General features: G+C 49.0%; 8 protein-coding genes across 8 annotated transcripts; 5 read left to right on the top strand and 3 right to left on the bottom strand.

The window, feature by feature from the left end:
* Positions 1-1,600: 1,600 nt before the first annotated feature.
* On the top strand, positions 1,601-3,881 carry gfa1 (glutamine--fructose-6-phosphate transaminase (isomerizing) GFA1; the record flags this gene model as incomplete). The annotated part of the gene is made up of 4 exons (XM_016742413.1): positions 1,601-1,605; positions 1,660-1,730; positions 1,790-2,021; positions 2,105-3,881. The coding sequence occupies 4 exons, from the start codon at positions 1,601-1,603 to the stop codon at positions 3,879-3,881; spliced, it is 2,085 nt and encodes a 694-aa protein (XP_016592853.1).
* Positions 3,882-4,257: 376 nt separating this feature from the next.
* PEX2_051370 (lumazine synthase RIB4) lies at positions 4,258-5,019 on the top strand (the record flags this gene model as incomplete). The annotated part of the gene is made up of 3 exons (XM_016742412.1): positions 4,258-4,300; positions 4,359-4,524; positions 4,620-5,019. The coding sequence occupies 3 exons, from the start codon at positions 4,258-4,260 to the stop codon at positions 5,017-5,019; spliced, it is 609 nt and encodes a 202-aa protein (XP_016592852.1).
* Positions 5,020-5,211: 192 nt separating this feature from the next.
* Positions 5,212-6,413, bottom strand: PEX2_051360 (proteasome core particle subunit alpha 7; the record flags this gene model as incomplete). The annotated part of the gene is made up of 5 exons (XM_016742411.1): positions 5,212-5,538; positions 5,597-5,923; positions 6,047-6,205; positions 6,275-6,340; positions 6,411-6,413. The coding sequence occupies 5 exons, from the start codon at positions 6,411-6,413 to the stop codon at positions 5,212-5,214; spliced, it is 882 nt and encodes a 293-aa protein (XP_016592851.1).
* An 852-nt stretch (positions 6,414-7,265) lies between these two features.
* On the top strand, positions 7,266-7,841 carry PEX2_051350 (uncharacterized protein; the record flags this gene model as incomplete). The annotated part of the gene is made up of 1 exon (XM_016742410.1): positions 7,266-7,841. One exon carries the CDS (start codon positions 7,266-7,268, stop codon positions 7,839-7,841), a length of 576 nt encoding a protein of 191 aa, XP_016592850.1.
* A 618-nt stretch (positions 7,842-8,459) lies between these two features.
* On the bottom strand, positions 8,460-8,804 carry PEX2_051340 (mating alpha-pheromone PpgA; the record flags this gene model as incomplete). Its single annotated transcript, XM_016742409.1, has 1 exon — positions 8,460-8,804. One exon carries the CDS (start codon positions 8,802-8,804, stop codon positions 8,460-8,462), a length of 345 nt encoding a protein of 114 aa, XP_016592849.1.
* An 805-nt stretch (positions 8,805-9,609) lies between these two features.
* On the top strand, positions 9,610-11,063 carry PEX2_051330 (isocitrate dehydrogenase (NAD(+)) IDH1; the record flags this gene model as incomplete). The annotated part of the gene is made up of 5 exons (XM_016742408.1): positions 9,610-9,639; positions 9,750-9,807; positions 9,866-9,940; positions 10,008-10,911; positions 10,976-11,063. The coding sequence occupies 5 exons, from the start codon at positions 9,610-9,612 to the stop codon at positions 11,061-11,063; spliced, it is 1,155 nt and encodes a 384-aa protein (XP_016592848.1).
* A 627-nt stretch (positions 11,064-11,690) lies between these two features.
* PEX2_051320 (18S rRNA methyltransferase BUD23) lies at positions 11,691-12,607 on the bottom strand (the record flags this gene model as incomplete). The annotated part of the gene is made up of 2 exons (XM_016742407.1): positions 11,691-12,510; positions 12,585-12,607. The coding sequence occupies 2 exons, from the start codon at positions 12,605-12,607 to the stop codon at positions 11,691-11,693; spliced, it is 843 nt and encodes a 280-aa protein (XP_016592847.1).
* A 207-nt stretch (positions 12,608-12,814) lies between these two features.
* PEX2_051310 (uncharacterized protein) lies at positions 12,815-13,552 on the top strand (the record flags this gene model as incomplete). The annotated part of the gene is made up of 1 exon (XM_016742406.1): positions 12,815-13,552. The coding sequence occupies one exon, from the start codon at positions 12,815-12,817 to the stop codon at positions 13,550-13,552; it is 738 nt and encodes a 245-aa protein (XP_016592846.1).
* Positions 13,553-13,963: the final 411 nt, after the last annotated feature.

Here is a 13,963-nt window from a genome sequence, read left to right as displayed (position 1 = left end):
CAAAGTGTAGATAGAGTAGACCTAAGGATCAAGATTAGAGATTTTCCGCAACAATTTAGAATTATATCATAAATACGAGAACGGTGAAGTAAACGGTGTTATTACTGTAGAATAGTAATAGTAATAAATTTTACATATTTGCCTCCTAGCTACTCCATAGAAGCGAAACAATCAGGATCGACCTTTGTTAAGGGGCGCTTTAGGCCATGTGCAGTGAGAGGTCCAACCATGGACGGGTCCACGGGTGGAATGAGGCCTACGTAATTATGGAGGTATGAGCCCATCGCCCCGGGGAGTGGACCCATGGACAGGTACAATGCTTATGTAACACTCGGGGGCGTGCTCAGTTTTACTCAGTGAGCAAAGGCGGCAAGGGATGGGCACTAAATGGGACAGGGAAAGCCATCTCGCGCCTGAAATCCGGTTTATATGTGGCATATATTTATGTGCAGTTCAGATAAGTACAGAGTAGACAACTAGTTTGGCCCTGGGGAGCATATTTGAGCTTACTGGTTATAGTACAGCCCTTCCCCTGCCTCTTTCTCTTTGTCGATTGAAGGGCGGTATGAGGCTGATATACGGAGTACAGAGTATAATATACGGAGATAGATTAACCTCCATATATCTCAGCTTATCCACATCATAGGTAACCTATGACGAGGCGTACGATAAGGTAGCATAGTGGGTATTCCCTCTCAGCCTCCGTACTCCGTACTTTGTGTATGAATGACATGCAAAGAGAAAATATATTCCGGTTAATTGCGGACCAATAGTGTATGCAGTCGGTGATACCGAGTCCAGGGGTATCGTAAAATAGTTAAATGGCCAAAATAGCAACTGCAGAGGCGTGGAACGTCTATCGAAACTTTTTCCAAGGTTCCTTTATTTTTTCAGGGGATCTTCTTACTAAGGAATGTGCCGGGCCACTAAGGGATATAATTATAGATTTTTTCCCCGTATGTTTTTTTTTGGGACTTCTCTCTAAAAGCTCCGCCACTTTTTTTTTTCTCTCGCCTGGTAGCTCCGATTTAGCGTGGATATATTGGGCCAAGACAGTAAATCTGGCGAAGATCAAACTAATAGAGGAGTCACTGGGTAACTTCAGTACCTGGTTGCCCAGGTGCTGTAGCTGCCAAGAAAATAAAGAAAACAGAGAAAATCAACTGTACTGTTTGTTTACTCCATAATAGTCTTTGACACTAAGGTCAATACTATTCACTACAAGCATTCTAGTCTAAATTTTATTTATTTATATCTTCATTTCTGATGTAAAGTAAGAATTACGTATAGTATGATAGAATATAATAAGTGTGCCAAGTGAGACATACGATTCCCCTGGGAACCAAAACTGGTCCGAGCACTCCCCTCATTGGACCAAAGCTTGCGCAAAGTGAAAGAGCTAATAATAATCCGCCCCTCCCCCTACCTTCTCTGTTCTTGCCCCCCCCTCTATAAATACGAAACACCTGTACCTTTCTTGCCTCTTTCTATCTTTTCTCCTCTCTCCGCTGCTTTCGTTTTAATCATCTTATTCTCCTCTTTACAATCTTTACTCTTTCAATACCATTGTCTTTGCATTCACTTTTCTTTTTTGCCCATCATGTGGTAAGCTCTTGTCTACAGTCCTCAATGGTGGTAAATACTCACAGTCTGCCCTAGTGGAATTTTCGGCTACATCAACTACCTCGTGGAGAAGGACCGCAGGTTCATCATTGACACACTGCTTAATGGTAAGTGACCAAAAATTATCCCAATGATTTTAACCTTTTGCTCACCGTTATTTCCCCAGGCCTCTCCCGATTGGAGTACCGTGGCTACGACTCGGCTGGTATGGCCGTGGATGGCAACAAGAAGAATGAAGTCTGCGCATTCAAGGAAGTTGGCAAGGTGGCCAAGTTGAAGGAACTCATCGATAACAGCACATATGACATGAGCAAGACCTTTGAGTCCCATGCCGGTATCTCTCACACCCGTTGGGCTACTCACGGTACCCCCTCCCGCACCAACTGCCACCCCCACCGGTAAGTCCCCCAAAGTCGACAGAAAAAAAATCAGCCCCGGATCATCGAGAGCTTGAGAAGCTAATTGGACTCTTGTTAAATAGTTCCGACCCCGATTGGGAGTTCGCCGTGGTTCACAATGGTATCATCACCAACTATAAGGAATTGAAGGCTCTGCTTGAGTCCAAGGGCTTCCGCTTCGAGACCGAGACCGATACCGAGTGCATCGCCAAACTCGCCAAGTACCTATACGACCAACACCCCGACATCGAATTCACAGTCCTGGCCAAGGCGGTCATCAAAGAGCTTGAGGGTGCCTTTGGTTTGCTCCTCAAGTCCGTCCACTACCCCCATGAGGTCATTGCGGCCCGTAAGGGTTCCCCTCTGGTCATCGGTGTGAAGACCTCCAAGAAGATGAAGGTGGATTTCGTGGATGTTGAATATTCGGAAGATGGTGTCCTTTCCGCGGAGCAGGCCTCCCAGAATGCGGCAGCCAAGAAGTCTGCCACCAGTCTCCTTGCACCTCCCGACAAGTCTCTCTTGCACCGCTCCCAGTCCCGGGCATTCCTATCCGACGATGGCATCCCCCAGCCCGTCGAGTTCTTCCTATCTTCTGACCCATCTGCTATCGTGGAGCACACCAAGAAGGTGCTCTACCTGGAGGATGACGATATCGCCCACATCCACGAGGGACAGCTTAACATCCACCGTCTGACCAAGGATGATGGAACCTCCAACGTCCGTGCCATCCAGACCATCGAACTCGAGTTGCAGGAGATTATGAAGGGCAAGTTCGATCACTTCATGCAGAAGGAGATCTTCGAGCAGCCCGAGTCTGTCGTTAACACTATGAGAGGTCGTCTGGATGTGGCTAACAAGAAGGTCACCCTCGGTGGTCTCCGTCAGTACATCTCGACTATCCGTCGCTGCCGCCGAATCATCTTCATTGCCTGTGGTACTAGCTACCACTCATGTATGGCTGTGCGTGGTATCTTCGAAGAGCTCACTGAGATTCCTATCGCAGTCGAGCTCGCCTCCGACTTCCTTGACCGACAGGCCCCAGTGTTCCGTGATGACACCTGTGTGTTTGTCTCTCAGTCTGGAGAGACCGCTGATTCCCTAATGGCTCTTCGCTACTGTCTGGAACGTGGCGCCCTGACCGTTGGTTGTGTCAACGTTGTCGGATCTTCCATCTCTCTCCTCACCCACTGCGGTGTGCACATTAACGCTGGTCCTGAGATCGGTGTGGCCTCTACCAAGGCATACACCTCTCAGTTTGTGGCTATGGTTATGTTCGCTTTGTCACTGAGTGAGGATCGTGCCTCGAAGCAGGAGAGACGCGAGGAGATCATGGAGGGTCTTGGGCAGATCTCCGAGCAGTTCAAGCAGATCTTGAAGCTCGACGAGCCCATCAAGGAGCTCTGCGCCAAGTTCTTCAAGGACCAGAAGAGCTTGCTGCTGTTGGGCCGTGGAGCTCAATTCCCCACTGCCCTTGAGGGTGCCTTGAAAATTAAGGAAATCTCATACCTCCACTGCGAAGCCGTCATGTCGGGCGAATTGAAGCACGGTGTTTTGGCTCTTGTTGACGAGAACCTTCCCATTATTATGATTCTCACCCGTGACAACCTGTTCACCAAGTCTTTGAACGCCTACCAGCAGGTCATTGCTCGTGGCGGTCGCCCTATTGTTATCTGCAACCAGGATGACCCCGAGTTCTCGTCCGCCCTGACCGAGAAGATCAACGTGCCTAAGACCGTGGATTGTCTTCAGGGTCTGCTCAATGTTATCCCATTGCAGCTTATCTCTTACTGGCTTGCCGTTGGCGAGGGACTGAATGTCGATTTCCCTCGTAACCTGGCCAAGTCGGTCACTGTCGAGTAAATGTTTCTTTAGGGCAAGGTTAGACGATTGTTACGATCCGGTCATCTTTTTATCTTTAGGTGTTTTCTGCTTCGGGACAATGGAATCTCGTTTTGTTTTTTTATTATCACCTTTTTCTAGGCCCATTGGCCTATTCGTACAACATAGTGTTTGCCGTAAAGAATCCGTGTTCAGCCTACATAAAATTCCATTGTGCCAATTGCGCTCAATTGCCGTGGGTGATGACATTCCGCCTCCCCCCGCCAAATGCGGGACCGAGGGATTTCGCCCCTCGAGCTCTTCTGATTCATAAACACTTGTGTCAACCTCAATTCTCCCAATTCCCAAGGAACCAACATCTTTTTTCTTTCTTTGAACTAACCATCCCTCTCAAAAAATGACTACTATCAAAGGCCCCGGCGCTGCCCAGACCCACGATGGTAAATGCGAACAACAGCCCTTGGAGAGACCCCCCAGCTAATACCGATTTTACAACAGGCTCTGGACTCCGCGTTGCGATTGTGCACGCCAGATGGAACACAGTGATTATCGAACAATTGGTATCAGGAGCAAAGAAGAACCTGCTCGCAGCTGGTGTTCTGGAGGAGAACATCACAGTGCAGACAGTTCCCGGCAGCTACGAGCTGCCCCTCGCTGTGCAACGGTGAGTGCGGGGATGATATCATACAATATCCATATCACATATTATATACTGTATAATTTATTAGTATAATAGCTTTAACTAACACTACTTTCCAGCCTCTACGCCGCCTCCCAGCTCCAGGCCAACTCCTCCGTTCAAGGCATCAGCGCCACTGACCTCCTGTCATCGCCCACTGCGGAAGTGTCCGGCTCTGGCCACTCTATAAGCCCCAAGAAGCCCTTCGATGCTATTATCGCCATCGGCGTTCTCATCAAGGGAGCTACAATGCACTTTGAATATATCGCCGACGCTGTCAGCCACGGGCTCATGCGCGTCCAGCTTGATTCCGGTGTCCCTGTCATCTTTGGCTTGCTTACCGTTCTCACGGAAGAGCAGGGATTAGAACGCGCCGGTCTTGGAAAGAGTGGTATGCACAACCACGGTGAGGACTGGGGAAGTGCTGCTGTGGAGTTGGGTCTCAAGCGGAGGGAGTGGGCTGAGGGCAAGATTTTGTAATTCTTGCGATAGCTTAGTATCTTTTGAGAGTTGAGGGCTACGATGGAACCCTCTAACATATGTGATGTGGATTTTTGGAACTTAAATACCTTAAACAACTTGGTCCTTCGTGATAGATTGTTTTTCGTGGGAGTAAGAAAGGAGACACCTTCACAGAACCATAATTCTTTGGGAGCATAATCTATTACATGTTCACTCTTCCATCTGTTCGCCTTGACCCTTGTCCTCCTCTTCTTCATCGTCCCCTTCCAGAGCCCGCTTTGCTGCTTTCTCTGCTTCCTCGAGGAGCTCCTTGGGAACCTCCTCATGGCGACCCTTGGTCGGTCCATCGACCGAGCTGATCCACGTCATCTCGAGCTCGAAGTCCTTATCCTTGCTGTCCTCGTGGGCAACATAGATGATGCGGGCAGCTTCCTTCACACCATCTGCCAATGACAGAGTGCCCGAGGTCAGGTCCAGTTTCTCGAGTTCGGCTTTGGCGGCTTGTCGTCCCTTGCCAGTAGCAGCACCGTAGTATCCCTATCAATTATTGTCAGCAAATTCAATCACATACACGCTCAAACAAGTCTCAACATACCCAATACAGTCCACTGGGCTCAATCATGTATAGACCAGGGCCTCCGGCCTTGGCACCCTCGACCTTTCCACCGGAGCCAGACTTAGGTCCATCGCCAACCTGTCCATCAACTGGAAGCTCCGCCTCGGTATCCCACCCGCCAACAATAGCAGTTACACCAAAGGGCCGTACACTAGAGTAGAGCGTGTACGCCTGCACATACCCACCCAAGCGATTGGCCAATGCAGAGGTCGGGATGGGACCTTTGTATGTGCCTCTCCAGGAGGAAGCCTCATCTCTAGCTCTGGAAACAAAGTGACGACCATCGGGGACGAGTCCAGCGGATACCTGCATTGGTAGAAAGAAGCCAGATTAGTGACGGGGTATTTCAAAGCATTCCCTAAATAGCATGGTGTCGATGAAAACGCATTTGGGCAGAGGCGATATGACAATAGGAAAATGGGGTCTCACAATTCCGACATGGCGATCGACTGTTGCGATTCTCTTGTTCGCGCCTGGCTTTAGGAGCTTGCTCGTGATGATCTTCTCCACTGCCAACACTACACCATCCTTGCATCTAATACCGACGGCGGTGCCTCCGTTCTCGACTGCCTTGACGGCATACTCGACCTAGATGGTATAGTCAGCAGCGTGAAGCTGGGTGCTTGTGGCTCTTTGAGCTGGGTTGTGTTTGGTTACCTGGAAATTCCGGCCGTCTGGCGAGAACACCGAGTTGGAGAGATCGTAGCCTGTGCCGATTGACGTCTAGATAACCACCCGGTTAGCTTGATTGAGATACAATATAGAAGATTGTGTAGATCTGAAGCTGACTGACCATGATTTTGGTGATAATGCGATGCGGTGAGGTTTAAGAAACAACGGACGTCACCGTGGGTAGGCCGGGCGATCGAGAGAGTTAATCTGTATATTGGACAGATAAGGGAGGAGAATGGTCGGTTTGGAGGGTGACTATGGATAGGTAGGGTGAGGTTGGAAGCTCTGGGGATGATAACGGAGGTTCCTAGGCACTAAGCAGTGACGCTGTCGCGTCACGGGGTTGCCTGAGAGCTTCCAGTCACATGACCCTGAGATACCTAATTGGTACTTTGGTTTGTATGTCTTCTCTACAAGCTTTGTAGGTACTATTTGAGTACCCTGTAGTATTGTGTATATCATGGATACAACATGGAAACACTATAACCATATATTGGGTTCATTATGGGTATATTGTAGACATAACATGCAGTATAACATTTAGACATCTCCTAGTGGCCCCCCTTCGGACTGCAGCCCAACCGAACAAGCACTTGGGCATCTTTGCCCCTCGACCTAAACAAAAGACAGATCTCTCTAAATTCTTTCTTGTATTCAGTTTTAGGCAACAAAAATTTGAATCGAGTTCCGACATCTTCCCATTCATTCGGATATTGTTGAACTATACAGAAATCCACCCCGCAATGTCTTCCTCGATCCTACATCAGTGCCCGCACTGTGGGCATGCCTCCGATATCTCGAATTCACTCGCCGCCTTTATCGAGAACCCTCACTGTACACAGGTAGATTCTTCTCGTTCTTGCCTTCTTATGCCAAGGAACCTGACCAGGAGGATGTATATATATAGTGCGGGATGTCTGCTTCCGAAAGCAACTCGAAAGTGCAAGACGAACTTTCAGCTCTGTTTGATAGACAAATGAGTATGACGCAACTGCATCCTGCCCCTAGAGAAACCATCGTTCCATCCCAAGCGCCAGAAATTGCATACAGCATTACCCAGCACTACCACCACTCAGCCCACAGAGTCGCCCAGCATACAGAGCAACCTTCAAGCATTGATATTCTGAGACATCACGGTCTTGACCCAAATGCTTTTACCCAAGATCAGCTTGCACTCTTCCAAAACGCCGATGCAGAACAGAGAGAACGGTTGATCCAGATGTGGCAGCTCTACTCGCAGGTTGGAAATGAAGCCAATGCCTCTGCTGGGGACTTTGCTATGCACGATTCTGCCATGGACGACAGTGCAGATGGAAATTCCTACGCTGATGCTGAGCCGTACATGGTATCTGGTTATGAGAACATTGCCAATCAAGCTTCTCATCTCCCGAAAGAGCCCACCACTGGTGAAGCCTATGTTGGCTCAAAAGACCCGGTGTATCAAGGCCAGCAATGGTGGGAGCTGACAAAAGCTGGTCCGATGGAATCAACTTACGGTGCGTTTGAAGAGATGAGACGATATTACCCTAGCTGTGGTGTGTACCACCATTAGTTCTGTCATAAATAGTTCTAGTGAAACGAATCCCTTTTGTACATATTTTTATATCATTGTTGTTCTTCCCACCCCTTCGCTTCTATATACCCCGGCTAGTATAAAAGGAAGCATGCCAACTAGGTCTTAAAGCTCCCTCTCTAGCCTAAGGAATATCTAAAGAAGCGCTCTGAATCTAAAGCTGAATTTAGCAGCCACCTGAGCTGCCCGGAACATCTTGTCTTCTAGGATTCTGAATTGAAATGGGGTGTGAAAAGGAGATGGAATTCTTTGATTCTAGATACATGTTTCTTTGGGTAATGATCCATCAACCCCCACAATTCAAATGCCGATTTAATCAGAAACCAACGCCATGACCAACGGTGAAGATAAAAGAGTGTTCGCCATTGGCATTTTCATAACGCATAAACCAATCCATCACATGCCAACTGGGCTTCCATAAGTGCTTTCATATCGAAAGAAGTAGTCGATGGTGTCGTGCATATCGGTAATTGAAAAGAGATTATCGAGGAATCTCTATCGATAAATGCAGCACCACGGAATTCAAAGCAAAGGAGACACTGGAAAAAGTCAGTCAATTGAGTCCATGGATAGGATAAATGAAACTATAGCGTACCTTTACTCGTCATCCTCTTCCTCGAGAGCAGCCATGGCATAAGCGAGAGCATCACTGGTACGCTTGACCTCCTCAGCGGCATCGGCGGCACGCTTGGCCTTGTAGCAGCCCTGGCCAATGTGACCACACCACTTCTGAAGGACAAGGGGCAAGTTCTTGGCCATTGCCTCGGCGAGAGCATCAGCAGAGCGCTTGACATCGACGGAGGCCTCGGCAGTTCGCTTGCAGCCCTGGCCAATGTGGCCACACCACTTGGGGAGAGTTGTGCTGGGACCACCAGGAGTAGCGGCGGCCTGGACGGTGCCAGCGGCGAGAACAACGGCGACAGCGACAGAGGTGAACTTCATCTTGATGGTTGAAGGAGAAACCGGGGGTTTGTAATTGGCAAGTTGGTTTGAAGAGCGAAGGACAGATACTGAGAAAGCTCGATGATGGAGATGTCTGGATAAAAGAAATTCGAGAAGACGAACGGCAACGAGGTTTATATGTTCGTGAAGATCAGGTACCATCGCTGGTTCAATAGTCTCGTTATTGAGAAGAGCATGTTGGGCATGGGTTTCGAAGAACTCGATACTCTGAATAGAGGCATGTTCCTCAATAGAGTCCTTTGTAGACGGACATCAGCCCGAATAGATGTACTGTTCGAGATCGCCCATTCTGAATAGGGTTCTTATTGACAGGTCTCGGCTAGCCACTCAAATAATGAATTCAGGTCTCGTATAAAGAGGATCTAGGGCAAGCCATGATCTCGAATGCTTTGACAGACAGACACGCTAATAAGCCAAGTGAATTAATCTAGAGCATATTAGTTAAGATCGTAGATATCTTTTGTTCGAGTTGACCAGTGACCTCAGGTGTGTGACATTCGAGGACCAGAAGAGGATATGAATAAGAATCGGCGAAAGAACATTGAGTTTCGGGTGGGTTAATCAATAAGGATGTAGATTTATTGTTTCATTGTTTGTTGTAGAGAGGTCCTGGGGGAGTTGATCCTTTTGAGATAAGATCGGGCCGGCGCTAACCACAAGTTGCTGGATGCCGAGCCCATCCGGAGCCTTTTTTTCCCGTTTTCATTCCCTTTTCCAACCCCCTCTCCTTTGGTGATTTGAGATTCCGTCCCAATTTCTTTGTTTAACCCTCAATCATTCCAAAATGTTCTCTAGAACGGCACAGCCTGCCCGGGTATGTTTTCCACCATTTTTGCTTTTTCCGTGTTTCCGTGTGTCCGCGATTGCAATCCTTTTCAAGGCAGTTGGGGGCGGCTTTGGCTAACCTGTCCTTGCTGTCTATAGACTCTGATCCGCAGTGCCTCCGCAGCTTCGTCTCTCGGTCGCTCTGTTCCCGCTAGAAGTACGCCCATTGATCTTCTCTGACGTACCTCGAAATCCCCACTAACGAGTTTGCGCAGCCTTCGCCAGTCTTCAGTCGGACATCTTCAAGCCCACCAAGTATGGTGGCAAGTACACCGTGACCCTCATCCCTGGTATGCCACACACATTTCGCGCATTCTCTGCTTGCATGGCGCATGCTCTGGACTAACACTCGATAAGGTGACGGTATCGGTGCTGAGGTCGCCGAGTCGGTCAAGACCATCTTCAAGGCCGACAACGTTCCCATTGAGTGGGAGCAGGTCGATGTTAGCGGTGTTGACGCCGGTAACAAGCACTCCGAGGAGCTTTTCCGCGAGTCTCTGGCTTCCCTTAAGCGCAACAAGCTCGGTCTGAAGGGTATCCTCCACACTCCTATTGAGCGCTCGGGCCACCAGTCATTCAACGTTGCCCTGCGTCAGGAGCTGGACATCTATGCCTCCATCTCTCTGATCAAGAACATCCCCGGTTACGAGACTCGCCACAAGAATGTCGACCTCTGCATTATCCGTGAGAACACCGAGGGAGAGTACTCCGGCCTCGAGCACCAGTCCGTCAACGGTGTTGTTGAGTCCCTCAAGATCATCACCCGCGCCAAGTCCGAGCGTATCGCCAAGTTCGCTTTCAGCTTCGCCCTTGCCAACAACCGCAAGAAGGTTACCTGCATTCACAAGGCCAACATCATGAAGCTGGCCGATGGTCTCTTCCGCAGCACATTCCACAAGGTCGCTGAGGACTACCCCACCCTGGAGGTGAACGACATGATTGTGGACAACGCTTCCATGCAGGCTGTGTCCCGCCCCCAGCAGTTCGATGTTATGGTCATGCCTAACCTTTACGGTGGTATTCTGTCCAACATCGCCGCCGCCCTCGTTGGTGGACCTGGTCTTGTCCCCGGTGCCAACATGGGCCGTGATGTTGCTCTCTTCGAGCCTGGCTGCCGTCACGTCGGTCTTGACATCAAGGGCAAGGATCAGGCCAACCCCAGTGCCATGATTCTGTCTGGTTCCATGCTTCTGCGCCACCTTGGTCTCGATGATCACGCCAACCGCATTTCCAAGGCTGTCTACGATGTTATCGGTGAAGGGTGAGCGAACCAATACCCAATAATACCCTTTTGAAAAATTACGATGCTGACTTTGTTCTTCTAGGCGCACTATGACCCGCGATATGGGTGGTCAGGCTACCACTCACGAGTTCACCCGGGCTGTTCTGGACAAGATGGAGGCGTCTCTGTAAATTTTGGAATCCCGCGCGCTCCAATATACCTACCGCTACGATTGAGGATGCTGCCCGCTGATTCTTGGAATGTGTTTTGCACACCGTGAATTGGCCGGTGTGGTCCTCATTTGATGTATTATCTTTCCTTTCAATTTAGCTCGAAACGTTCCCAGGCAAGTTATAGCAATAGACAATTTTTCTTTTGTGATCATAACATGGACATTCATTGCATTAATATTTGGGTATAAACATCAAAGAAGGCCATGAATCTTCAATGGGCCAACTTCATATCACGGTGCCCAGAAGGTAAAGAGCTCAACCTCCAAACCTCCAACCCGTTGCGAGGCCTCTAGCAGACACCTCACCTCACATTCGACTAACTTGACCAGAGTCGAATATGTATGTAGGTAAACCCCATGAGCATCCCTCGACAATACTATGTACTCAAATTCCGATTCAGGCGTGTGGATAACGCCCAAGGGAATGCGCATACACAGATAGAATGGGTGAAAGTTATGTACTTGAGGGGGAATGATTTGAACGCTCTTTCCATCCAGGCTTTTTCTCCTTTTTCTCCCCTTTCTTCTCTTTTTGATTGAATCCACGAAAGACGCCCAGCGGTGCCCGTAAACAAAAGCAGTTCAATCAGAAAGCGATTCGTCGTTTCCGGCCAGTGTATTTCGAGCTAGCCTTGACGACCTTGCCCTTCTTGGCCATCTGCTCCTTTTTGTTCATAATCCAAGCCTTGTCACCCTTCCTGGGTGGTCCACGAGCATTATTGATCTCCGTAGCCTTCCGTCTCGCATCCAGGACATTAACATCATCCATGCCATTCACAACACCAGTAATATCACCGGTCAAACCACCACCACCAACAGTCAGAACAAGATACAACTTGCTGCTCTTAGTGCCGGGATCATCTTCCAGGATACCCGCACCAAAGCCAGCTTTGATTGCAGCTCCACTGATCATGCTCCGTTGGACATCGTTTTTCGGGTAGAACTGGCAAACCGCACGTCCACCCCGACGAAGACTGGCATACAGACCCTCGAAGAAGCGTCGCAGACGACCTTCAGGACTGACATCGCTGGATTCCGCATTGCACAGCCACTGGATGGCACTAATGCTGATTGCGGCGTCAAATGTACCGGGTCGGAAGGGAACGCCCTGTCCGATGTCTGCGAGGAATAGGTCGCCTTCCACTTCGCGTTGTAAAGCCACGTCCAACATGCTAGGGGAAATATCCATCCCGACCCATGTGTGCGGGCCGCCTTCTTCGGGGGACACTTCGGAGAGCATTTCGCCTGAGAGACCGGAGCCGCAGCCCAGATCGAGGATGAAGGAGGGAGATTTTAGGTCGAGGAGTTCAAGTGCGCGACTCGTCATGCTGGCTTGAATGTTGCGGATTCGCGAGGACTTCGTATACTTTCGCGATTCATTGTCATTGTAGAACAAGTCCGGAGGGCTGGAGTTTTGCAGATGTGGGATTAGTTTTTTTTTATTCTTCAAGATCTGTGAAGTAGGGTTAGACGGTCATACAGGATATCTTCAGGGCGCGACATGGTGTGTGGTATTGAATGTGCAAGTTGCGTTGTAAGTTGAAGTTTAGAAATTCATTAAATTATTTTTGGTGGTGCTGCCTGAGGCATCCGTACCCCAAAACGTCCACGTTTCTCCGATTGCATCTCGAATCTCTCTGAGGCCGATTGCCTCCTGCATTACTTTTCAACTCTGTCACCGTTCGACAGCTCTATATTTTACTGAGCATCATGTGGATTCTACCGCTAGTCGGATATCTCGGGGTGGTTGTCGGGTTTGCCTTTCTCACCTTAGCCATAGGTATGGAGCTACATGGAATCCTAACAACAATGGAGAAGCTGACCTTTGAAACTCCAGCTTCGGGACTCTACTATTTATCCGAGCTTGTGGAAGAACACACGGTTCTTGCACGCCGGGTGTTGAGCCGTCTGATCTACGGCATCATCGCGATTCAAGTTCTGCTCATGATAATTGACCGTTTCCCCGTGTCATTGTGTCTGCTGAGCATTGGTTCCCACGTGGTCTACGCCAGCAATCTGCGCCGATTCCCCGTCGTGAAACTGTCCGACCCTCTTTTCCTCCTCTCCTGCCTTCTAGTCGGTCTCAACCACTGGCTATGGTTCCGCCACTTCTCGAAGCCTTTGCCTCCGTCGAACAACTGGCGTCAACCCTATGGAGTTAATTACGATGAAATGCCTTCTTTCTCCGAAGTGGCTTCGTACTTTGGGTTGTGCGTGTGGCTCGTTCCATTCGCTCTGTTTGTTAGTCTGAGCGCGGGGGAGAACGTGTTACCAAGCATGGGCTCTGAGTATGCCACCGGGGCCAAACCCACTGGCCTAGGTCCCTCTGATGGCAAATCCAAGAACAAGGGAATGGCCAAGGCCTTGGTAGATGGTGTCCGAGATTGGACAAGCGAGACCGGTGAAGTGATGGGTCTCTGGAGAGGAGAACGTACGAAACGATTCTGAGTGAGCGAGGCCACAGGAATTGATGTTACGTATAAATGAAATGAAATTTGTATTCCGCCATCACAAATCGTATAAATTGTAAAAAATAAATCGGCAAATCATGCCAGCCTCCATATCGCGTAACCGTGGACCAAATTTCCAGATAAATAAGAGCAGATAATAATGTATGGACATCAAGCCATAGTGGAAACGCTGAAATAGGGGGGAAAGAAATGAAAGGGCAAAAAAGTAGGAGAAAATGAAGAGAAGAAAAAAAAGAAGGGGGTATAACGACGGCCAAAGTTGCTAACTATGGCATGGGAAATCTTAACTCCAAGATGGATAACCCATCAAATTTGGTGTGTAACCGCATCTCGATTACCATTATCATTAGAACATTCCCTCACGACTTTGATGGCTGAGATTGCCAAG

The sequence above is a fragment of the Penicillium expansum genome (assembly GCF_000769745.1).
Source record: "Penicillium expansum strain MD-8 chromosome Unknown contig167, whole genome shotgun sequence".
Classification (NCBI taxonomy): domain Eukaryota; kingdom Fungi; phylum Ascomycota; class Eurotiomycetes; order Eurotiales; family Aspergillaceae; genus Penicillium; species Penicillium expansum.
Note: the sequence above shows the minus strand (reverse complement) of the source record. Positions and strands in the feature narration are given on the sequence as shown.